At 43.1% G+C, this 27,108-nt stretch overlaps 1 protein-coding gene across 2 annotated transcripts in view; it reads right to left on the bottom strand.

The window, feature by feature from the left end:
* The window catches only part of rusc2 (RUN and SH3 domain containing 2), a 51,951-nt gene extending 25,149 nt beyond the window's left edge, over nt 1–26,802 (bottom strand). For both annotated transcript variants that reach the window (XM_084056288.1, XM_084056289.1), the window contains exons 1-7: nt 26,701–26,802; nt 8,114–8,542; nt 6,620–7,254; nt 4,805–5,180; nt 3,717–4,239; nt 1,875–2,281; nt 514–712 (exon numbers count right to left, since the gene is read on the bottom strand). In XM_084056288.1, the coding sequence (XP_083912414.1) occupies nt 514–712; nt 1,875–2,281; nt 3,717–4,239; nt 4,805–5,180; nt 6,620–7,254; nt 8,114–8,335 (2,362 nt within the window). In that variant the 5' untranslated portion in view covers nt 8,336–8,542; nt 26,701–26,802. The remainder of the gene's footprint in view (nt 1–513; nt 713–1,874; nt 2,282–3,716; nt 4,240–4,804; nt 5,181–6,619; nt 7,255–8,113; nt 8,543–26,700) is intronic.
* Nucleotides 26,803–27,108: the final 306 nt, after the last annotated feature.

Here is a 27,108-nt window from a genome sequence, read left to right as displayed (position 1 = left end):
GTCTATATTATTTATGGTCAAAAGAATACAAGTCCACACAACAGCATTGCTCCTAAGTGTTCAGTTTACTTTAAAACACAGAAAAAATGGCCACAGTTGGCGTTCATCAGGTGACATCGTTTGTGACCCACCCCCCTATAGTTGTGGGTCACAACACGTGACCACGGTGACTTATAGGGCAGAAGTAGGTTACTTTTAACACCAATCTGTGAACTGTCACTCTGTGTCCATCACCAGCAACGAACTGGACGTGCGCAACCCACCGTTTTGAACTATGACATTTATGTTGCAATATTTGGCAACCGTTTTAGAAAAGCAATAAGACACGCGAGAACGTGGTTTAACTGCGCATTTTACAACGGCTAAGAGGGTCGGAGCAAAGGCACTCCGTTCTGCCTCATGAAAGTTGTAAAATGCACGGTAAACCACGGCCTTGCGTGGCTTATTTATTGTTTCATTGGACAATGAGGAGACGGACCTTGTGTGATGTGGTGTGATAGTCAGGTAACGTACCTTCAGTCCTGGCCCGTTCCTCTCGGGTCCTCAGCGGGTGTCGGTCCGCGCTGCCCTGGCTGTAGCAGCGGGTGAAGGGCACCGGGGACAGTCCGCCGAGGAAGTCCGCTTGGACGCGCTGCTCCGGGATGGGCGAGAAGTCGGCCGGGGAGTGCGAGTGTGCGGAGTGCATGGAGGAGAAAGGATCACCGCCCGCCGCCTTTTAAAACACAGGGCAATGGATTTTAAAATGCTGGATATTCAAATAACGTCAAACAAGCAGTACTTTTGTCATAATTTGGCATTCCTATGAACCAGGGGTCTTCAACAGGGGATCCGGGACCCCTAGGGGATCCTCAGAGTTACTACATGGGGGCGCCAAATCTTTGTGTGATATGATTTTTTTCTTTTTACATTAAGCACTTGAACCCTAGCATCCCTATTCTGAGGAGAACTTTAACCAAAAATAGCGGATCTACAAGCTCACAACGCCTCGCAGTGCGAGGCGTTGTGAGCTTGAAGATCGTCTATTTTTGGCAAAGAGGTTTAGGTGTAGAGGGGAAAAAAAGTAAGGTAAAAAAAGTTTTTAAAAAAATGTATACAATATAGAGGGGGCCCCTGCTTCATCTCTCTCTCAGCTAGGGGGTCCTTCGCCTGAAAAACCTTGAAGACCCCTGCTATAAACAACATATATGTTTTATAAATGTTGGAAAAAAGGTGTTTGAACAGCTTGAACAGTCTGGTAGAAGTCCACCCTGTTAAACTCCCTATAAACAAATGCAAGGATACTTATATCATGAATATACATATCATTTAACCTTTTACAGTAGAGAGGTTACATTGTATTGGCAAATATAGCTGGTTTTGAATGCTGGGCGATGTGCATTTAGAGGCCAATATTGTACTTGAAGTACTGCCAATACAGTATGTACTGACTGGATGACATCACTTACTCCACACGTGATGTTATCACTGTGCAATTCCATTCTGTTTCCTTTACAAAACTCATTTTAGTCGTTTCCATATAATTCTATGGAAAAATAAACTGATATTGTTGTCTAGATCAGTGGTTCTCAAAGTGGGGTCCGGGCACCCCCAGGGGTCCTTGAGGGGGTTCCAGGGGGTCCCCAGCAAAATGAGTTAATGGCTTCAAAATCGGTATAAACACTTGAAACCTCTACAGGCTCAGCTTGTATTTTCAAAACAATCTTGGAAAAAATAAAGAAAAACTGTGGAAAATTGGGAATATCTTTGAAACCTTTTAACAAAACAAATCTTCTCTCTCTGGCACAAAAGTGGTTCTCAAAGACCACTCACTGGTCTAGATATGATCTATAGCTGCATGTAAATATCAGACGTCGTCCCTTCTTCTGTTGTCCTACCTTTAACGGCGGCGATCCACCGCCCGCCACCGCGCCCCCTCCGTTCCTCCTCTTGCTCCGGGCGATCTCGGCGAAGGAGGTGACCCGGGGCGGCGGGGGAGCGGCCGGCGAGGCGGCCCCCTCGCCCCCCTCGCTGAGTCGCACGGGGCAGCTGAGCATGCGCTCCAGCGAGCCCAGACGAGGGGGCGGGGCCTCGTCCAAGTTGCGGTCGTAGCTGCGGGAACGGGGCGGCCGGTTCGCCAAGGAGGAGGAGGAGGCCCCGCCCCCGACGACGGCCCGGCCAACCACGGGAGGGGAGATGTTGACGTACACCTGGCCCTCGATGACGGCGTCGCCGCGGTTCTTGTTTTCCTCTTCTTCTTCCTCCTCCTCCTCCTCCTCTTCTTCGTCGTCATCGTCATGTTCCTCTCTCTGAATGGATAGAATGATGTTGTGTTACTGTCTGTCCTGTATGGCCACGTGACTCTCTCCATTATTGCTTTGTGTTATGGCTGTTTTCTACTACAACGGGTAAACCAGAACCTTCCATAACTAGGGCTGGATCGTGACATTTTACTTGACAATTATGGTCACACAAATAATTGCGATGAATGATTTAATTGTTTTTGGCATTGAACACATTGGAACATATAAATAAAAAATACATTTCTGTTTGGCTTCTAGGCTTTGTAAACTAAAAGTCTACAGGGCAGATATGACAAATAACTTAAATATACAAAGAAATTACTGGTATGTTTAATAACTTGGTTGGAAATAGTCGATCTAGAAGCATTGTAGATTTGCTATTTCCGCTTTTTTAAATTTTATTTATGAAAAAAAATCAACACGATGGCCCAAAAAATGTATTATCTCAAATAATTGCGATTAGGCATGTAGAAAATCCCCTCCTGCAGTTTTATTGGCAGTCTGTGTACAAGGCCATTATATAATAATAGTTACAGGCATATAGGTTCACTTAAACGGCATGGTTAACTTAATTGTTGTAGTGGACAAGAGCCATTAAACTATCATTTCTTTACTAGGACTACTAATGAATAGGGTTATGAAAGCTAAAATCCCTACGTTCTGCGGATGGGGAGAGGTAAATGTCAGAACTACAATAAAGATGGCAGTGAATCTATTGTCCAATCCGGTGCACAGTCTGCTTCAAATAACTTTACTGACATTGTCAACCAGTAGCTTCCCTACCCAACACCAGGGTCTAAAAATTTAGGGAGACCACTACCAACTATCACTACCAACATGAAACATCTTAATGAACCTCTTTTGGTGCTATATAGCACCTATCTTAAAAGGTGCTATTTGCACCTTTTATATACTGGTCTGGTATGCAGTATAAAACCATTACAGGTGCCCTGGCAGAACAAGTTCTTTATACGGTAGCGGTGCTGCTATATAGCACCTCAACCATCCAAAAAAAACACTGAAGAATAGTCTTTTTTTCCGTTCTCAGTGTTAATGTTGTTATCTGTGTTATCTTCATATAATTTGTCCTCACTAATACTCATTATAAGATGGCACCATTTCCCTCTACTCACTCTGCGTGAGTAGAGGGTGGTGGGCTATGGACAGTTCAGAAACCTGCCTAGGGGATTCCAGGCTAACAGAAACTACAGCTGCTCTCTTCCTGGAAAGATAAAATAAAATAGAAGCCATTGTTCTTCCATCATTTAAAAAGTTTGAAATCTTGTTTGAAATGCCTCCTTCAAGGGCAGGTTTCTGAACTGTCCATAACCCACCGATGAGAGACCGAGCGGATGAGACGGAAATGGCGGCATCTTATAATGAGCACTAGTGAAAGTGCTCTTTGAATAAAAAGGCATCGAATGTACAAGTCTCCACTTGCCTTAGACGTTTCTCCAGCTCCCTCCTCCTCCTCCTCCTCCTCCTCCTCCACACCCCCCTCGTCGTCGGGCCACCGTCGGAACAGGTAGTACTCGCTGGGCTGGGTGGTGGGGGTGGGGCTGTTCTTGCTGTGCTCCTCGGAGCAGCTGGTGACCGAGGAGCCCACGGGGCTCGGGGACGACTGCGAGGACAGGTCGCAGGTCACCAGCTTGTAGTAGTTCTGCGTGGCCACCACCAGCCGCGCCTGGCTCTGCAGACAGGAGGCCAGGTCGCCCGAGGAGCCGCCCGAGTGCGGCGGCGGGAGGTACGAGTTGCAGTTGGCGTCCAGGTCCAGCGCCCCCTGGTGCTCGGCGGAGCAGGAGCAGGTGGAGGAGGTGGACGGGAGCGGCTCGCGGAGGAGGACGGGGAAAGGGTTGCGGTGGAGCGAGGAGGACCGCTGCTGCTGCTGCTGCGGTCGCAGCGGCGGAGGGGGTTCGGTGGGGGAGGTGTGGAGGTCCAGATAGAAGGCCTCTCCGTGGGGCTGTCACAATTACAAAGTTGACGCATTGAACATTGGAACATGTGAATGAAATAAAAAACATTTCTGTTTGCGTTGTAATAAAAAAATGCACAGGGCAGATATGACAAATAACTGACATATACAAAGAAATTACTGACATATTAATTCATTTATACTTAAAAAAAAAAAGGTAAAAAATAGCGGAAATAGCTGCTCTATACACAAATCCACAGAGCACTGCCCTGTAGGTAACCATTGCTGTGGTGTCCGAATCAGATAGCTGCTGCTGCGGTGTCAGTCAGCTGCAGTCACTGACTGCTCACGTTACTCTTTTACCTGCTTTTTACTAACTTTTACGAACACTAACTTTGCAAAAATGTACAGAAAATCGGGACGAACCACCTACGTCAGGTGCCAGTAGACTAGTTTATGGCTGCTCTGCTAACGTCAAAAGACGGACAGAACCGCAGCAGCAGCTGACTGACACCACAGCAATGGTTGCGCCACCTACAGGGCAGCGCTCCGTGGTTTCGTGTATAAGCTTATAGAGCAATTATGATTATGTAATAATTGTTGACAGGCCTACCTCTCCGGTCGACGACTCCCGGTGGCCCCCCAGCCCCAGGGTCTCGGAGACGGAGGAGGTGCAGGAGTGGTCCGTGGAGCTGTTGAGGTTGGTGGTGGGCCCCGGCCCCCCCGGAGCCGCCATGAGAGGCTTCTCGGCCGGCACGGCGTTGTTCATCTTGTTGTAGATGGCGCTGAAGTTGACCAGCACGCCGTCCGAGCTGTTGCAGGACGAGTCGCTGCCGTAGCCGCCCTGGCCGCCGCACTCGGAGGAGAAGGGCTCGGGGAAGGCCTCGGGGAAGTGCTCGGGGTAGTTCTGGGAGAGGCCGCAGCACGAGCAGCGCTGGTGGGCGGACGTGCTGGACGAGGACGAGCCCGTCTTGCTGCTCCGCCCGCACCTAGGGCCGTCACGGTTACACATTTAAGATGACGATTAATTGTCACTTAAATAATTGCGATGAACGATTTAATGGACCCTTCGCTAAACCCCACCCCAAAAGCGATTGTCTAATGCTAGCTTAGCGACCGTTGTTAAGCTGGCATAGGTCTGGCAAGCTTTCGTCACCTGTCATAGCTGTCAATGTTATTTCGTCCGCACACACACAATCATTTGCAACATAATAGCAAGAATAGAAAATACCACGATAACGCAATGGTGACTATGAACAAGCAACAGATTCCACGTACCCAAACCCATTGGAGGGTGCTTTTCCCAAGCTGAAATGGCTGTGTTGTTGACCACATACACAGCTTAACGTCGGGAAAGTTACACGACTCACTCGCCCAGGTGGTGTCAATAATACTATACTAATCACCGTAATCGTAACAAAATTCAGAATCACATCGCTGCCTGTTTCGGATTCCGCACGGTAAAGTATATTAATGAATGTGTTCGTCTATTTATTAACTGCTACTGTAGTCTTACCCTGCGGTACATGAAAACTCCTGTTACAGTCATGGATTAACTTCACCCTGGTGTTTGCACGTTCTCCATTTACGGTCCGTACATCTATATAAAAGTTCAGATTTCAAATATAAAGTGGTTACCCCATTACCACGGATGTTACAGTTATGCACGGGCCTCTCAAAAGTACCTGTATATTCCATATTGTTCAATGAAAAGCATTTTAAGCCGATCGGTGGCCATTTTCTCATAGAGTTATAATGTATCAGAGTGCAATACGCCTCCCAACCGATAGGGTCGCGCAGTTGGAGACAATGTGGAGAAAATGGCCACTGATCACTGATTAAAATGCTTCTTATTGAACAATACGGATGATACAGGTACTTCTGAGAGTCCGTACATAAATGTAACATCCGTGGCCATGGGGTAAGCACTTTATATTTGAAATATGAATATTTATGTAGATGTACGGGCCGAAAATGGAGAAAGTGCAAAGACCAGGTTGAAGTTCATCCATGACGGCCGCGACAGTCGACTGTCGTATATCCATGGCTATTACTCCCTCTAACATTTCCCGTGTTTTTAATTTTTTGAAATAATGTCATGCACATTTGTCCAGTGCATAACCTACTGCAGGCCTTGTTGACTAGATTTAGAAGAGATTTTGAAGCTCTTGCTCCTGAAATGATCGATTATTTATAAGGGGAAAAGCACAGAGTGGAGTGGGTGGGGCTTAGCGAAGGGTCCATTGTGTGTTTGGCCATTGAATATTATTGGAACATATGAAGCCTTTTAGGCTTCGTAATCAAAAGTTGCACATGGCAGATTATGACAAATAACTGAAATATACAAAACTTATGATTTGTAAAAAATGTAAAAAAAAAAATGTTTAAAAAAAATGTTTGTCACGATGTAATACAGGCCTACCCGCACCTCATGAGGTGATCCTCATCCTCTTCGTCGTCGTCGCCCCAGTCCTGCTCGCCGCAGTCCATGGACATGTTGGAGCCGCTGCTCCCGTGGCGCCGCTGGCCGCCGTTCAGCCCCAGGAGGTCCAGCTCCTCCAGGTGGGCCGAGAGGTCGCACGCCATGGCCCTCAGGGACTCCCGGCTGCCGCCTCCTCCTCCTCCGCCCCCCATGACGGAGGAGCCCCAGGGCTTCCCCATCATCATCGCGGAGGAGCTCTGCAGGAGGAACGGCTGCGCGGCGAAGCCCAGGTCGTGCAGGTGGAACGGCGCGATCACGCCGTCGAGGGCCGCGTTGGTCACCTCGCCGTGGAGGTGGAAGGAGGAGTCCTCGAAGTACCCGCTGAGGTTGTCCCCGTCGTCCTCGTCCTCCTCTTCCTCCTCCTCCTCCTCGTCTTCCTCGGCGTTGAGCAGGAAGGGGTTGTGACGCAGCGGGTTTCGGTTCCGGGTCTTGTTGGCCCGGGGCAGCGTGTGGGCCGCCGTCATCAGCTGGTCCTCCGAGTTGCTGGAGGCGAAGGACGAGTCGTCGCTCGCCGTGCTGCCGCCGCCGCCTCCTCGGGCGTTTTTCCTGGCGCCGCGGGAGGACAGCGACCCACTGGCGGTCTGTATCGGAATCAGAATCAACTTTTATTGTCACGTTAGAGGATTTGCAGTTCTAAAGAAGTGGGCTTTTTTTGTGCAAGCTCCATCATTCGTAGTCAAAAAGAAATAAATCTAAGCTATGTACGTGTACATTTATACATATAGCATGAAAGAATTGCAGAAATGTACATAAATATTAGAGGTGTGCATTGGCACAGCCCTCACGATTCAATTCGATTACGATTCACCAGGTAGCGATTCGATTACGATTAACCTTGTAATAATTTGATTCGATTCGACGATGCATCGCGATTCATCACACTTTTCTATATTACTGCACAAAATGGCAACTTTTTCATCAGTCAATAATACAAGCAGTCAGATATACTGAACAACATATACATCTGGCTGCTGCTCTATGCAATTAGCAATAGATACAAATAAAAAAAATAAAAAATCATAATCGTCCGCATCACAAATAATCTATGAATCAATTATTTTTGACACCACTAACAAATATACTTACTTTTTATTTGACACTACAACTACAAACACTACAATTATTTGAAAACTACTTGTTACTTTGTAGATTTAGATTATTATTACAAAACTCACATTAACACTTCAGCCCTATATATTTTGGCCATTTGAAAATAGCAGATCTACAAGCTCACAATGTGACGCATTGTGAGCTTGTAGATCTGCTATTTTCAAAAGATTTTTATACATTTGAAAACTTGTGAAATGGAATATTCTGCATAACGAGTACTTTTGCTTTTGGTACTTTAAGTATGTTTTGTTCATTTTGAATTCCGGACTTTTACTTGTAACAGAGTATTTCTACATTGCAGTAGAACAGGTATGTACTGTATGTACGTACCTGTATCAGGCTACTGAAGACCAGGGCCTCTCTCTGCAGAATGTCCCTCTCGGGAAGGGAGGTGGTCCGACTCAGGCCCAGGTTCTCCGGCGGGCTGAAGGGGTTGCCCCTCTTCATGGACCCCCCGCACCCGCCCTGTCTGCCCCCCGACACCTGACAGTGCACCAGGGGGATGTGGTGCACGATCAGGGTCTCGCCGGACAACTTGGGGGCGCTGTCCATTCTTCGGGGACGGATTTTGGACGGATTGGGAAAGGATAAAAGGGTACAGAGAGGCAGAGTATTTTGGGGAAGGAAGGAGGTTACAGGACAGGTTATGTTGTTGTTGCTTTGTCTTCAGACACTTCCTGCCAGGCCCAGGGCTGCGACGCCGCCTGGGATTTGGAAGGAGAGGTCGGGGAAGTCCACGCCGTGGTCCGAGTGATACATCTAGAAGAGAGAGGCAGAGAAACACAGAGAGAGAGAGAGGTCAGATGCAGTGGTGTCGAAATACTCCATTAGAAGTAAAAGTCCTGAATTAAAAATTTACTTGAGTAAAAGTACAAAAGTATTGGTATCAAAATGTACTTAAGTACCAATAGTAGAGAGTACAATTATTTGAGATAATCGCAATTATTTTTGCATAATCGTTTCCATGTGGAAACATTTTCACACAATTTCAAATATTTAAAAAAAAGCAGAAATAGCAACTTGTAGATCAGCTATTTCTGTAATATTTCTATTTTTACATGTATAAAATTAATAAATATGTCAATAATTTCTTTGTATATTTAAGTTATTTGTCATATCTGCCCTGTGGATTGTTTTATTACAAAGCCTAAATGGCAAACAGAAATAAAAAATGTATTCATAATGTTCCAATGCTCAATGTCAAACACACAATGAAATCTTTCACCGCAATTATTTGAGTGACAATTAATCGTCGACTTAAATGTGTAATCGTGACAGCCCTAATCATGTGGATCTCGGGATACACATGGGAACAGCATAACTCCTAGGTGGATCTTGGACTTGTGACCAGTCTGTGACCTCAGTCGTCTATGACATATCTATGATGTACTGTATGACTACAGAGGTTTCAGGCCGGTCAGAGCCCAGCTGACTTCCATTATAGAATTAAAGTTGAATATTTCATCAACATATGTGAACATCCTGTGGCCTACTGGCAGTGTGCACAAGGAATTTGTCAGAGTTAGAGCACACACACACACGCGCACACGCACACACACACACACACACACACACACACACACACACACACACACACACACACACACACACACACACACACACACACAAAGAACAAAATAGTGACGCCACAGCCAGAGTGAAAGTAGTTAAGGAAGACAGAGAGACAAGTAAAAGGAATTATAGAACAAGCTCACAACTCTATAATTCATTAAAATGACAGAGTTGAGAGCTTGTAGATCAGCTATTTTTGAAAAATAGAATCAAATAATGATAGTTTTTGAAAATGATTTGAAAATTCTTGACAATTGTCACCTATAATGATGACCATGCCCAAAACAGAGATGCCAGGGTGAAGGTGGTTAAGGAAGACGGACAGCCAGTAAAGGAAATGTTATCCGTTCATTGTAACACTATAAGCCAAGTTAAAATGGCTTGGAAGTTTCAGACAAAACAATGACAACTGGCCGGATAAATTTAACTCCAGCGACCAGTGCTGCATGAGTCAGCACCAAAGGAACACCAGCCTAGTAATTACAGTAGTATTGTAATTACTACTTACAGTAGTTCCATAGCCTCAGTAAAGCCTCCATTCCACCTTGTCTCTCTGTCCTCTCCATTATAGCTTTAGACACAATAGGAAGATTTATGAAGTTTCCATGTAATTGTGTGGCTGTAGGGATTATGGGCGACAGGTGCCAAAACAGAGATTAGATGAATGACAACCAAATCTCACCATAATCCTGCGCCTACACATATTCAGTGAACTCTAATAGTCTCACTAGGTGGATTAATCCCAATTATAAAAACATATTTCGATTAGAGCCTGACCGAAGGCAGATAGTTGGGGGTCTAATGCTGATCCTGATTTTGGAGAGTCCTCGACCACCGATTACTGACGTTTTGCACTTTCTGTGCAATCTTGCCATGTGTTGAAATTCGCCAAATTAAAAAATATTCAAGTAAAGAAACGAGACAAGTCGGTATGTGTATGTGTGTGTGTGTGTGTGTGTGTGTGTGTGTGTGTGTGTGTGTGTGTGTGTGTGTCTTTTCCTCTAAGCAGAGACGAGGGGAGAGTCATAGGACAACCCACAGCTGGTATCGATAGTGCAGTAAATGAGTAATGAAACCGTTTCAAATATTCAGAATCAATATGCCGTGCCTATTGAAACATTCATATTTATGACAACACTAACCCTGATTGATTCACAGATTAGAAGTGAGTAAACTCAATGGCCAATGTAAAAGTAGTACAGCACCCTCCACTACAGCACGGACGGCCCTGAATTCAATCTTTATTTCAGACCCACGGAGATCCATATCACAATTATACAACACCTCACAATAAAATAACAGGAAAAAAAATAGAAATAGAAAATAATAATAATGCAAATAGCCCACATTGTCCAGTTCCACAGTCTAGAGGTGAACTGCGTGTGGGGTCCGTTATGACAGTGATTATGTCATTTACTGACTCAGATGCTTCACACATAAACCTATACATAAGGTTACGTAGCACAGCAGAGCTGGTGGGTACCCCGACACTAACAAACATCTGGCTTGCACTGGACTGGAGCTTCTTGGAGCTCTCAGCAGCAGCCTCATACAGTCATTATAGGCCACGGTGAGTCGTCTGATGCTGCCTTGTCTGTAGCGACTCCAAAGGTGGGCAGTATACAGTGGTGTGCAAAAGGATCTAAAGAGAGAGATCTTCACAGGTACCGAGCACATGCTAACTTTGCGACACAGCATGTTTGTTGGGCATACAGCTTTTTACTGCTCCTAGTTGTTATAGGATGGGTAAAAAGCAGAGGACGAATTTCACCTATGTAATATACATATATACACATAATGTGACAAAAATAACACCCCAAAGGAGTGGGGACTATTCTATTATATTCTAGCTTGCGCCGCTGCCTATAGAGGTCCTTGTCATCTGAAAGGTCATTGGAAATAATATGGCCCAAATAAGTAATCTCACTGCACACACCAAGGGCAGTGCCAGCCAGATAGAAGTCTGACGTAATATACACATCCTACCTGGGTCGCGTTTTTTTCCCCGGTTCTGAATTCCCATAGACGTGTTTAATATCGCGTCAAATAAGAACTGTGTTCCAAAAATAAACAAATGACCCCGGCGGTTTTACTCTTAACTGACGGTGAGAAAACGCTAATGTTACTCCGACGAATTAGTTACATTTTCGCCAGAAACAGACTGTTTCAAATATGAGTGGCTGACTATCATAAACGATACAGAGCCACCTCCCTGACAATATCGCAGAGACAGTTTGTTTATTTTTGGACCACAATTCTTATATGAGACGATTCTAAGATGACCCAATGTTATTCTCCATAGAGAAATGACTTTACGAACCAGGGGAATGGGGGATGGACGAGTGACGTCAGGACTTCTGTACTCTATACTGTTTCCTAACTGCATACTAACAATGCCTACAGTGTGTTTATGGCAATACTTTTTAGATCACCATTATTTTTTTATAAATTTCCATTTATATATTAATCAAATGAGCTATCAAAGTGATCACATAAAAAGGAAGATGTGATTGGAAACCGTACAGAGGGTCCTCCTCTGGGTGCTCCTGAAGTTTTGATGATGCTCCAAACTTCTTTTTTTAAGTTGGTTGGGAGCACCAAGTAGAGATATTAATGTGGTGCTCTGACACACAGGCACACACAGCTCATGCTGCTACGTGGTCAGGAAACCAAACCACCTCTGGCCATAACACAGGACGAACAGTCTGCACAACCCGGAAACGCCTCCTGACATGAAAGTGAAACTCATGAATAGTGGGAACGTTTTACCATAGTTCAGTGGTTCTCAACCAGTGGTCCTTGAGGAGTTTTCAGGTGGTCCCCAGCTAAATGAACCAAATGGACCCTTATTGCTGTGGATCTTTAACTCTTGAGAGTGTAAAATGAAACCAAATGGACCCGTAAGCGTCCATTTGGTTTCATTTTACGCTCTCAAGACTTATATTATTGTTAAACATCTGCATTAGTTAATTTACAAGAAGTCTACAAAATTAGAGAACGTAGAAGAATTGTTATTTTGACAAAATCACATCCAACTATAACAAAATATTCCAAGTTTTGGGTCTAAAGAGGCTAAATCTCATCAAACTGTGGTCCGTGGCTCAAATGCAGAATAATTAATGGACCTTGATATGAAAAAGGTTGAAAACCACTGCCATAGTTGATAATCTATGCATGTAAAAAAAATAGTCCAGCAGAGTCCATCGTCATCATGCCCACAAGCAGTCAGGTTGTCAGTGCAGCCATGATGCTATCTCGCTTTTTCGCCATCCAACACCACATTTTGATTTGTTCAGCTTCATTCACAAACTGCACATATATTAGTAAGCTTACTATCAACAGCTAGACTTGTTTTGCACAATAGGACCGTTATAATCTCCACATGGGAATCTGACAATTGTCTTAATGCCATACGCTTAAAAGACTGTACTGTACACATTTAACTGACAAGTTAACAACATGAACACTATTCTGGGGCCAAAAGATTTGGTGTAGAGGGAAAAAGGAGGAGACGGAGTAAAGAGCTCTGGGGGTCAACTAATGAATAGGGTTTAAGTGGTTAAGTTTGGAAAAACAACTGAAGCATGCCTGAGTGCTTTAAAGAAATGTGTTGCCTTCCAAACAGAACTCTGAGAGCATGTCACCTTGTTTTCCAGCTTTATTATGTCTCATCTAAAATGCACAATGGTATTATGAAAAACAAATGTGCATTATATCATACGTTAACTTTGACTAAAAATCTTGTTTACTTCTAAATAACAAGGCCAAGCAGGCTACAATCTTTCTTGGAAAGGATAGGATAAGTGTTGTCATAATACAAAACAGAGAAATAGAAAGATAATAAAAGATAGACGGTTTCTTTCTTCTCTGGCTGTGTAGCGCTCTCAACCCTGACATAGACTGTGCGTGACTGGACTGCTGGAAAGAGGTGATAAATGGAACGCATTTCTATAGCGCCTTTATCCCAAGTGCTTTACAATGTGCATTGCATTCACCCGTTCACACAGCGACAGTCAAGGCAACCATGCAAGGCACCAACCTGCTCGGGAGCAGTTAGGGTTTCAGTGTCTTCTTGCTCAAGGGCAGTTTGACACAGGAGGAGAAAGGGATCGAACCGGCAACACTCTGGTTCACCAGGCAGGGGACTCTACCTCCTGAGCCACTGCCAGAATACTGGGATTTACTGTAGGGCTGGGCAATTACCCGAATATATCAAAACCGATATTTAGAACCAATAACCTCAATCTTGCTCCTGTACAGGTTAATTGATTAATCAAGAAGCAGGTTTGTTCAACAAATTGACACGAAACGATTTTAATAGATGTTTTTATAATCGACTAAATTGATTAGTCTGATTATTACGCTCTTAATCAATTTCACGTCGTAGATCTGCTGTTTTCACAATATATTGTTTTCTGTTATATCGCCCAGGCCAGCCCTATTATACTGTGATGTTTACTAAAGAGGAGAAGGATACAGGGAGAGATGTGAAAACTCAAGAAGATGTTTTAGGGTACGGGTGCTGTATGCACACACATGCACACGCGTGCAGCGCTAGTCAAAAGTGTGCGGTTATTTCCCGTTTTTTAAAACCTTTTTTTTTTTTTTTTTGTTACTTTAATTCGGTTGCTTCGGTTCCAGAACACATATTGCACTAAACCCCCCCCCCCCCCCCCCCCATTTATTATTATTATTTTTTTTTTTTCATACATTATTTTCAGGGGGTGCTGCAGCCCCCCCAGCACCCCTACTTCCCGCGGGTATGTGAAAACAACTGTAGACGGAATAGTTCTACCAAATGGGGCAGGCTGTGATTGAAGAGAAATGAAGTGTTATTATCTTACTGAAAACAATAAGTACGTAATTTGTGATAAGCTGCAGCCTGCAACCAACGTTCGCTTTGTGCGTTTTGGACCTACAGTCTGACAGAACAACCAAAAGACTGACTTACTGTATACAAGCTTAGCTTTGTGATCACATTGAAATCAAACTAATGGCACTTTTAAACTAGTTGAAAGGAACAAATATAGAGCAACTGCATGGCCTACTTCTCACCTGAAATGTCATCAGAAATAGTTTTTGTTGGACTGAAAAGATTTAAACAGATTCAATAGAGATTGTTTCATTAGCGTTAAAAGCAAGGGGCCAGCTTCTGAGTTGTAAATTGAGGCTGTAGGAAGTGACAGTTCATATTAGGCATGTCACTATGACTCAGACATAACCATAAACAAACCCGATACGCCCATATATAGGCATTTCACTGCGACTCAGACATAACCATAAACAAACCCATTATATAGAGATTTGGTTGTCCAGAGCCACAGATCCGACAAAGAGGTCTCCATATATGGGAATAAACGGTACACAGGTAGATCTCCATATAAACAAAAAGGGACACAGACAGACAGGTACAACGAGAAAACTGACAAAGCCCACGACACTATGACTCAGACATCGGTCGGATCGGCATAACTTAAGTGCGAGGGCCGCATAGCTGCCCGAATGTCTAGTACAGTAAATGCACTCAGCAGGTATTATGGCAGTCTGTCCATTAGAACTTGAGATCAAATACGTTGTCCTCAGTGCCCTCACAAGCAGCGTTAAAAACATACTGTATGCTTAATTTCACCTATTGACCTGTCAAGGAGCAGCATATTATATCTAACCGTTTAGTGTTGACAATGTAAGTATGGCATTATTATTGTGGGAGCATGCAACTACAGGGAGCAACTCAGTCAGTGTGGGTTATCAGAAACGAAATGTCTTTAACCCATTCAATCCGGGAACACATACTGTGTCATTTTACATTTTTATAGCTATAACAATTATTTTATACTTTGGACAATACAAAAATAGCAGCGCTACGAGCTTGTAGATCTGCAGAATATTTATTTATTTTTAGCAAATATGTGAAAATCTTTGAATATACAGTATGTTTTTTACTCAAATCTTTCTTCTTAAACTTATGTTGCTATAATATCAGTGGTGCTCAAACTTTTTCATGTCAAGGACCACCCAAAATGATGTGTATTTGGCCGCGGACCCCCATCTCAAAATCTTTTGTTCCAGGGACCCCCCAGAAGCAAAGGTTTGAGTCAAAAATGTTCCCTTTAAAATATATATATATATTCAAATATTTGCACAACTTTTCACGATTTAAAAAAAAATAGCAGATCTACAAGCTCATAGCGCGGCACTCGGTGCCGCGCTATGAGCTTGTAGATCTGCTATTTTTGAATAGCCAAAGTATAAAATATGGATAAAGTGGTTACACAGATGCTTTCTCAGTTTTAATAGGTTAAGAGATTAAAAGTTGGGTCAGGTCAGGTTGCATAATGACTAGGGGGTTCTGGTTTCGTACGTTGTTGTTGCCCTGGCATTAGCCTAGCTTACAGTGAATGTTGTCTAGCCCTACATTCCAATCAGTAAGTTCATTGACACAGAAATATCTACTTCAAAGAAAGGACATTGGCACACCTAAATCTAACACACCCATTATTAAATATATTAGCTGCAGCTCTGCTGCATACATCACAGTGTACTATAAAGCAGTGGTTTTCAAACTTTTTCATGTCAAGGACCCCTAAATTGTATTTGGTATTTGGTTGTGGACCCCCTATCTGAAAATGTTTTGAGGCAGGTACACCGAGAAGAGAAGATTTGTGTAAAAAAAAAAAAAAAACGAAATTCATCCAATACTTTCAATATTTTTTTTAAATGTTCAAAAATAGAAGATGAACAAGCTTGCAGCACGGCACAAAATGATACACTGTGAGAGATTTTTTTTAAGTGGATGATGGCTGCAATGGTAGGGCATATACCCATGTGAAGAGCACAAGACAAAGAACGGTTTTATAACCCAGCTGGTCCTGCCGGAGCACACGTTGAAAATGTGATACTCGAAAAACAAACCAACCATTTCTCAGTTTCTTTCCAGATAAGCAGATTATGGAGGATCAAATAACTGGGTGACAAGGACAAAGAGGGTCTTGTCTGACCAATAGGATTCAATTTCATCACACAACAATGACGACAAAGTCAGCCAATCAGGAAAGAAGACTCTATTGGGAAGGCTATCAAAGTCCAGCACACGGAAAAACACAAACCCAAGTTAATCCCAGAATCCAAATGGAGCCTTTTTGGGTCTGTAACTAACCCATTCAATCAACATCTACAAATGTCTTCTAAATCCTAACAGTTCTTTTTTTTTTAAACTTATGTTGCTATATATATCAGTGGTGCTCAAACTTTTTCATGTCAAGGACCCCCAAAATTATATGTATTTGGCCACGGACCCCCATTTAAAAAATATTTTAAAATGTTTAATATTTTTAAAATTTCAAAGATTTACACAAGTTTTCAATTTTTTTTGAAAAATAGCAGATCTACAAGCTCGGTGCCGCGCTATGAGCTTGTATATCTGCTATTTTGAATAGCCAAAGAAATCTAAAATAACATGGATGCGTTCCCGGTCTTAATGGCTTAAATGGACCCTATACAGGTCCATTTGGTTCCATTTGTACATCCTCAGAGTTAAATGAACACTGAGGATTATAATACAGTGTGGTGGTTAGTGATGGTGACAACGACAATGGGAGCATCCTTGTCAAGCTTGTTGATCTCATATGACCTTATGTATCGTCACGATGATGGTGTCATGTCTGTCTCAGTCACCCAGAACAAACTGCGCCGTCACCACAAACCCATTGGTATTGTCCTCTGCTCATCCATTCTCTCTCTCACTCTCTCCCTTTCTTTCTCTCTCTCTCTCTCATCTCACGTCAGAGTCTATTGCTGCTCATCCTGGGGGTGAGACACTGAGACAGTTCCCATAAGTCCTCGTCTGTCCCAGAATCTAGGCTAAAGACCAAGGGGTAACAATGACTTCACTGTGTCAGATCAGACAAGTTCAATGCCATCTTCTAAATCCCTGATTTAAACAGGTTTTTTAAGATTTGAGTTATTTGCTTTATTCGTTTGTTTATCTTGTCTCTGTCATCTCCTTGCTTGGTGTACTCCTAATGTACTGTTATTGTAGTTTTATGTTTATCGTGTTTACTTTCATGCTCTAAAGCACTTTGTAACATTTGTCTCAAAAAGTGTTCCAACACATAAATAAATAAAATAAAGTGTGTGTGTGTGTGTGTGTGTGTGTGTGTGTGTGTGTGTGTGTGTGTGTGTGTGTGTGTGTGTGTGTGTGTGTGTGTGTGTGTGTGTGTGTGTGTGTGTGTGTGTGTGTGTGTGTGTGTGTGTGTGTGTGTGTGGTAACTGAAGGAGCTTTTGTTGTCATACAGCAGAATGAATAGAGCAAAGTGAAGTGTCCTGAACAGAAACTTGAGGAGTTCTTCTTATAGCTTCATGTTATTTCACATGACTAACATTACTATTGCTATTTAAGTATACCTTACTTATATGCTAAGTGTATTTCAGTAAATTGCCAGTGCCACAGAAGTACCCACAGAGCAAAAACAAAAACAAGAACATAGTTTTTTCTACTCGGCCGACTTTGATGAAGTTAAGTCAGGGTTATGTTCAGGGAATTGGTGCAAGTGTGGTAAACATGATATGTATGTATCATAAATGCATTCAGAGCTTGCAGAGCTGCTATGTTCAGTGTGCGACACCGCCATGCAACAAAGTACAAATCAGGCACTCTGTATATTTCAGTTCTACTTGTTGCATTATCTCAGAATGGGTTTGCTTGATTTTAACCGTCATCTCCTCTTTTTGTTTGCCTTCAAGCGTGATCGCTGCCACTCACTCACCAGAGCTAACGTCTCTTGGCATATTAGGCATATTGGTGCTAGTCGAAGGATGAACGCATTAGCGTTCAGTCCATTCCTCTTTGAAATGCCAGTTTTCAGGGTCCACCTTTTTTTTACTGAAGAACTTTGAGCATGCCATTTTTGATGAACGTTTGATATCTAGACTTCTTGCTAAACTGATCTCAAATATAAGTCAAAGTTACCACAGATGAAGTGTGCTCTTCTGTGTGAACTCTCAATGTAACTTCTTTTGGACTAAACCTAAACCAAATGACAATAGTGACTCAAACCGCTGCATGCAGTGGATAAAAGGGAGAATTTTGACTTGCAGAGTTGCGGTAGATAGATAATAGGCAACAAATAATATATAATTTGCCCAGAGTCCGGAGATAGTCTGTCTTGCGTGGCTCGTAATTTGACAATTTTTACCAACTTGCGTTTCTAAGCTCTGCCACTGGGCGAGCAAAAACGTAAACATAAGATAAGGACGGATGGAGATATATACATAAAACAAATGTGCTTTTTAAATCATCCAGTTAATCAAAAATGTAATCGATAGAATAATCGCTAAGTAAGTAAATAATCGACGGCTGCTGCGGCCCTACAGTATATTGAACCTTTCATTTAATAATGCAAGTGAAAGGGGGTCGGCTCGACCTGAAACCTTGCCCAAATATGTTAAATATATAAAGCATACGATATATAAATACATCATATACATCATAAGCGACAGATGTCACAGACTGGTGGACACCCGGCCTGGTAGAGATACAGTATTCTCTCCATTGACATGGAGTGTGTGAACCTCTCTTAGTTCAGTCATGTTTTTGTCTTCCTGTGTGTGATGATGATGTCTGGCCAGTTTCCCTGGCGCCTCTGAGACAATGGACATCACTCACTGATCCAAACAGACACGCTGCCTATGCCACAAGTTGTCAAAGAGAGCTCAAGTAGAGGAAAATAAATAAAACAACCGTAAAGAAGTATATATAAGAATATGTAATTTAATTCAGATTCAATTCATAAGATTAATGTGTCAGTTTAACCACTTTAATTATTGTAGAAAATGTTTTGATAATAGCAAAAATAGCAGATCTACAAGCTTGTATGCTTGTAGCTTTTCGGGGAGGGCATTTCGCAAAAGGGGGAGCCACAGTCAGAGGCTATGGCTATTTAGGGGTCCTTGACATGGAAAGGTGTGTGAACCCCTGCTGCTATACTGCAATATCACCTGATTCGGATGCTATCAATGCATAGAATGGGAGATTATCACGTTCTATCAGACCATTGAATGGGCGAAGTAGGCGACCTACCGTCTACCCCGCGATTTATCAGACCATTCAGTGGGCGTAATCAGGAGCTACTGACCTACCGACGGAGATGACTTAAATACTTTAGTTTCGGTTTTGGTTTTGGTTGTTTCGGTTTCGGACCATGACGGAGGCGCGCAGTCTCAGGCGAGGTGGAGCCCCGCGACGGGCCACCGAAGGAGCTAAGGCGACTGAGTTGCCGTCCGGAGCGGTGCGACCCTCGCCTGTGCCTACTCAGCGCCGTTCGAGTTATGTACCGATATGGACAGAATCGTAAATATTGTTGTGGGGACTGCTCCGCCTCCGTCGGTAGGTCAGTAGCTCCTGATTACGCCCAATGAATGGTCTGACAAATCGCGGGGTAGACGGTAGCTCGCCTACTTCGCCCATTCAATGGTCTGATAAAACGTGATAATCTCCCATTCAATGCATTGATAGCATTCGAAGCCGGTGGCAATATACACGGTTACATGGCGGCTTTCCGACATGTCGCCTTTCCGACGTTAACGAACCCTATACCTAACCCTCACCCTAACCCTAACCGCACGCGGAAGCCACTAGTCGGAGTGGCGAGATGTCGGCATGGAAGACGGTTACCATATACACACATACATACACACACACACACACATCGAACCTGTGTGTGTGTGTGTGTGTGTGTGTGTGTGTGTGTGTGTGTGTGTGTGTGTGTGTGTGTGTGTGTGTGTGTGTGTGTGTGTGTGTGTGTGTGTGTGTGTGTGTGTGTGTGTGTGTGTGTGTGTGTGTGTGTGTGTTATTAGGGCTGAGCTAAAGACGGGCCCACAGCAGCACTGACCTCTAATCCTCTCCTTTCCTCCCCGCCTTCGTTATCAGAGTCTAAGTAGCTTGTAAGACGCTTGCGTAACAGTGCAATAGGGTGCCGTCACCACTGCAGTGTATCGTCAGGAATACCTAGCCACTAGCAGCCTGAATGTGGTCATCCACTATGCATCAGGGTCACGTCTTGTTTCCCAAATTACATGAACTTCAAGGCTGATAGTTTTACATGTATTTCCCTAGAGCCTGACCAATATGTCGGTTTGGATGATACATCGGCCATTCGATATCGGCAATTATGCAGCCGAAGTGTAGCCTTGCAACAATACAAAACAAAAGAAAAACGGTTGCGTGATGATCGCCATGCCTGATGGCCAACACCGCCACCTCGAAGCAAAATGCCGTTAGTGATGTCATCATTTGATCTATTGCCCCAACAGCCTTACAATGCAATGACACCATTGACAACTAGGCTACACGAGAAATGCCAAGGCGATGACACGGATGCACACACCCAGTGGTAACAACAACCACAGTGGCGTAGCTATAGGCAGTGCAGCCAGTGCCATGTCATCATGCTGTATGTAGGCGTTCAAAGAAGTTAATAACTCATATCTACAATCAGTGTCCTGCTGCCATTTGCTATATTGAAAATCAAAACCAATCACAGTCTTTGGTCTGGAGCTGGAACTGTTGCCCCCGCGACCCGACTCCGGGATAAGCGGTTGAAGATGGATGGATGGATGAACCTGCTGACAAGATGATATTATACACCGAAGCGTCTGTCAGTGTGAGGAACGCATTCATGAGCAGTACAGCCTAGACAAGAACCTGTCAACTTATTTGCCAGTGTGCCGTTGTGTGTGGAAGGTAATACGTATGTTATCATGTACGTTTTCTGAAGTCCACATTATGTGTGCGCTTGTAATAGCGTGCACTGGGGGCGGGTTAAATAGCCGCCGTAACTATATATGCCACTGGCCAAACAGTTAAAATACTGTAACTAACAGCAACATCCTGGGTTCAAATCCACATTGTGAGTGACCTTAGGTGTTCCATGCCTTTTCCTTTGTTTCCCGTCTGTCACCCATTGCAGCAGAGGGACAAAAAAAAAATCTACACATCTCCATTCAATACATTCTACAGCAGAGAGATTGAAATAGGGCTGCTGGGCGATATGAACAAAATCAAATATTACGACATCTTGTACCAAATGCCGACGACTATTGGTGCTTTCACTAAATATTTAAACAATGAGATTTTTGATAACTAAGTGGCTAAGGGCAAATAGAACAGCTAGAACAGTCAGGTAAGTTCAGAAAATCACATGACTTTATTGTACTGCAACATTTAAAACCAGGGAGAGACAACCCTGACGGCTTAACACAATTCCAAAATTCCAGATGATATACTGTGGGCCTATAATCACAATATCAATATAATATTGATATACAATATTGCCCAGGCCTAGATTGAAATGTTGAGCTGCCAAGAGTCCTAATTACATTTTGATTACAAGGAGGAATGTGTAACAATGTACCCCCCTCTCTCTCTCTGCTATAGTTTCTTCATTCCTTGATCTCTCCCCTCCTTCGTGTTATCCTGCTGTCTTCCATCATGTTCTGTCCTTCCAACTCCTACTCTTCTTCTCGTCTCTGAGCCTCCCCTCCACATTCCCACACCCCTTCTTCACCCTCTCAACTAGGCCTGTCACAACTATTACATAATTGCCTGACCACATATATTTTCATACATATTCAAAAATAACAGATCTACAAGCTCTCATCATCTATTTGCGCTGCTGTTGACAATTTTGGAATTTGAGAATGATGGAGTATACGACAGGTTTTGCCCATGATTATTGGTATGGGTCATTTATTTGTATATTTCAGTAATAGGCTTTGTATAGTTAAGTTTAGTTATTTGTCATATCTGCCCTGTGCAATTTCTAAAAGGCAAACAGATTTGTAATTTTTATGTTCAACGCCAAAAAACACGATTAATATGAATCGCAATAACGTGTATGCCAATTAATGGTCAACTAAAATGCCATGGCCGAGACAGCCCATCTCTTTCCTCTATCGTCCTGTCTTTGCTCCCTGCTGGGAATAGAGGGGTGTAATTTGTCAAACTCTCTCCCACATTCTGCTGTGATGAGACAGAGACATTATTGTGCTTGTGTGTGTTTGTGTTACAGAGCATTAGATGGCTGTCAGAGCCGAGCCTGAGGCGGTTGGCTGCCTGCTACCAGTGTGTTCATATAATGAAGACAGATGGTTATTAACAGCTTTCATTCATTAACCACTTAAGCCCTATTTCATACTTTCTGGAAGTAACTGGAAGCGAAGTGAGCCTCCCTTGAAAGCATATTAACCACTTTCTTTGTCTTTTAACCTGTACAGGAAAACAACGCTACAAAATCAGAGGGAACGGCAGGCGAAAAGAGACCACCAAACCAAGATAATATTAGATATTACATAGCTTGGTTGAATGCTAGATTCTGATTGTCAATCACAGCATTCAGTGGCCTGTTCTCTGGATAGCAGAGCGCTGCTATGAAGAACAGACCATTGCGAACTGTGTGCCTGGACTGTACCACGTGCTGTTTACATTTCTGACTAATCAAGTATTCAATCAACCAATCAATCAATCCTAGGAGCTTGGTTTTGGCCATAATTCTACATGGCAACCATGTAAACACACATTGTAATTTAACAATTAAACAGTACACTAACAAAAAAAATTGAAAACAATTGAGCCAACAAATAGGCAATTATTGATTCATATTTGATCAACACTTCCTACCGGGGTTTTGTGAGGCGACAGCGTTGCGCTGGACGCACTTGGCATAAGTTACAGTAATGGACTGTTTTCTTTACTACAAGCCATGGAATCCTTGTAAATATAGTGTGACAATTTCTTTATTTCTTTAATAAGTAGCCATGTAATAAGCGGGATAATGAACAGTCAGCCGGGCATTATTGAGAAATAAACCCCTTCAGGGTGATTAGGTTTATTTCTCAATAATGACCGTTCATAATCATTATCCATTAGATACTAGGAAATGGGCTGGGGAAATCCCTTTCAACTATGGCGTCAACTACATGGAAATCACGCACAAACCAGCGCATTATATTTACACACACACACACATTGCCTGGAGACTATGGGTTATATAAGGCCAGAAGACACATTCCAAAGACAACAGCTGCACAGTGCACACACACGCGAGTGCTCATTGTGGCGTGCATGCGTGCGTGGGTGTACTTGTATTTCTATACATGCGAGGGCCATATGTACATTATATAGTAGACGTTGAGGAATATACATTTCCCTGGTCCTGACAAGAGAAATGGTTGTTTAATGGAAAAATAAAAAGAGAGGCTAAAGTCAAAAAAGCCAAAAGAGGCCAAAAATAGCTGATCTACGAGCTCCCGATGCTTTGCACTGCAAGCTCTTAAGAGTGAGCTACTGTATAGCTTTTGGACTTGGGGACCAAAGTGCTAGCAGCTAGCTGATCACACAGGGAGTGAACCCCAACACACTGGAACTCTCTGGAAGAGAAACCATCGTCATGGTCTTCAAGTCATCTTCAAGTCCTGCCCCACCATAGACGTTTGTAAATCATGCTTCATTGGAAAGCACTTTGGGTCAACGGCTGTTGTTTTTAAATGTGCTACTGTGTATAAATAAAGATGACTTGACTAGTCTCATGCTACCACGAGCTACAACAGGCTCCACTGCAAACTATGGCGGCTTACAGTATCGATTTTCTTCATCATCATCTCACTTTATCACATGAGCCCTAGCATCCCTATTCTGGTGCGAACTTTCTGCAAAGATAGCAGATCTACAAGCTCACAACGCGTTGCAACAAAACCCACTGTGAGGTTGTAGATTGGCCGTTCCCTGCAACAATATTTTGATGTAGAGCGACAAAAGAAGCTAGAATAGTGCCCTGTGGGACCCCGGTTACTAGTGAAGTATATATACTGTAGGGTTTAGTTTAACCTGTAAACTGGCGTCCACACATCCTTAAATAGCACTGTCCTATCAGGACAAGCACCACAGATTATGTGTAACAGGATTTGGGACACGTTGATCATGTCAGGGACAAGCTCAACAGATCATCTCAAGTGGTCATTATCTAGCACACTGAAATCCACACATTACCACATTTAATTTCCTACACATTCCTACAAACACATCTCGTAAGTATACTAAATGGAAATAGGCCTAATTGGTCTCCATGTCATTGTTATAGCACACAAAGAACCTGTTAAGCCTCTTAAGATACAGTAGGTGCTGCTAGCACCAAAAGAGGTGAGATGTGACACAATAACCACTTTGAGTGATTTTTAGCACCATTTTTGTTTAGTGTGATAATTATAACCACTACATAGGGTCTCTGAGGGCTCTATACTTGGTTCCTTCCTTTTCTCCCTCTAAACCAAATCTCTTTTGCCATAAATAGCCAATCTATAAGCTCGAAACGTGTCGCATTGTGATGCTTTGAGAGCTTGTAGATCTGCTATTTTCAACTAATGTTCGCTCTAGAATAGGAATGCTATAGGGTTGTATACATTGTTTGGTAAACCTTCCCTTTTTCGTACTATAGAACTGCAGTCGGCTGGTCTCTCCCAGTCCTGATTTACTTTAAGTTAAATCCAGCTTGATGGCTCACATAGGGAGGAGTGCAGGCCTATTTAGGTTGCCAAACTGTCATGGGTTGGATGACACACTGTCTGGTTCAGTCCAGGAACTAATCACACTCACTGTTTCTTTAGCTGGACAGCAACATGAAGAAAAGAGTGCCTTACATAATGGGAGGAATGGAGGATAGACACTTTTCTCCCTCTCTCTCTCTGCTTTCCTATCCCTTCTTGCCTTGCAATAGCGGTCAAGCAGTCTTCTCAAGTATAGGAAAGGCTCACCATAGGGTAAATGATAACTACAAAGCCGTATCCTCTGTGTTAATCTAACTCTGTACAATTCAATCAAACTCAATTCACCATTTAGTTGCAATCATAGTCAGGATTTTAAAGTGTAACACCTTGTCGTGCAACCTTATCGGGCACAGGATCACTTAGGCGTTTTCCAAGGCTGGCAAGAAAGATCACTCTGTGCCAGACAGTGAAAACCACCATCATATTCTATATTATTCTATGCTTGTATTATAACTAGAATAATACAAGCATAGAGTAAGTTAATAATGATGACACCATGGAATACATATGTTGCACTGCTATAAAAATGTAAAAAAAGATAATGCATCATAATAATAATAATCCAAGCAGGGGATGGGCAACATGTCCGGGCACAAGTCCATCAAGATCACCCTGTGTAGATCTTCAAGTCATATGGCTGCCCAAAACCATTCAGTTACATTGTACCAAGTTAGGTCAGTACGTCTCAATGTAGGGTGTGTCTGGGGACCGCCAGGGGTCCTTGAGGAGTTACAGATCTGTAACTCTGAGACTGTACAAATGGAACCAAGTGGACCATTTTGGTTACATTTTGTATGCTCCCAGAGTTAAAATAACAGAGGATTTGACAGTGTACATGTAGATAAGGGTCCCAGAGATAATACATAAATAAATCAAATCAAATGGGAGTCTGTGGCCCTAAATTAGGGCCACGGACCCACATTTGACACTTTTTTAAATCTATTTCAAGGAGCCCCAGTTTGATATGTAATTAGGACCCCCAATACACATCAAACTGTGGGGGGGGGGGGGGTTCCTTTAAATAAAGAAACTTTAGAATCACTGGGTTATATTATAGATGGTTAGAATGCATTGTCACACTGTTAAACCGCAGCAGCATATACTAGCTATTAGCAGCCCTTCCCAGTTCACCATGGCATAACATAGCAAGATGCTTCCCATCCAGCAGCATCATGGTGACTGCCTGTATATGGAGCCCAGTCAGTGCAGAGCTAGGCTGATACAGGCCCTGCTGTAAGATGTGGAGAATGACACCATAATAATGTAGCAATCTGCTCATCGTGGACGATCACTTATGTGTCCTATATATAATGATGATGATCTGACAGAACAATCCACAGTGTGTTAGAGATCTATAATCCACCCACACAATAACAACAACACGCATGTTGTTGTGCGACTGCATTCCATTCCGCACCCGGCAAACCCTTATTGTCCCCCATATTATTATTGGCTATTATTTATTTATTTATCAGCATCACACGGGCCAGTTTTAGCTTAAAAAAAAACTGGCATTTCGGTTCGATTCTTCCGGTGAGACAGTTCTATATAATAGTAGCTAGATCGTTAATGTACAATAATAATTGTCTTGTGATTATAGATTAATACGACTGCTGCGTCTCCCGTTATGTGATGTGAAACGCATCGTTTTCCATTCCAACCATGGACGCGATGCTGCTTCTTTCTCCTTTTGATAGCCGGGGATGATCAGATCTGTATATACAAAAACATCAACAGCCTATACATACCTTTACACCTTATCCGTGGTGTTTGCGGATCCAAAATGCTGTGTTGTCATGGATAAAAGACGGTAATAATAGTCCTTGTCGTTTGGGAGATATTGTTGTCTGATCTCCTTCTCTCCTCTGACTGGAGGACAGAACCAGTGTTGCCAGATTGTGCGAGAGAAATAAGCAAACCAGCAGGGGTCTATGAAAACAAGCCCAAAAGAAGCCACGTGAGCACTCTTATCCAAGACATTGGCTATTTGAAAATAGCCGATCTACAAGCTCACATGCGACGCGTTGTGAGCTTGTAGATCTGCTATTTTCAAAGAAAAATCTTCGGGAAAAGTGAAACATTTGGAATATTTTCAAATCCACAAAATCTTGTATGAGGGTCTCTGGCACAAAATATTTTCAGAAGGTTGGGTCTAA

Source organism: Gymnoscopelus microlampas, assembly GCF_963454915.1.
Source record: "Gymnoscopelus microlampas genome assembly, chromosome: 4".
Classification (NCBI taxonomy): Eukaryota; Metazoa; Chordata; class Actinopteri; order Myctophiformes; family Myctophidae; genus Gymnoscopelus; species Gymnoscopelus microlampas.
This window is presented reverse-complemented; position numbering and strand designations above follow the sequence as displayed.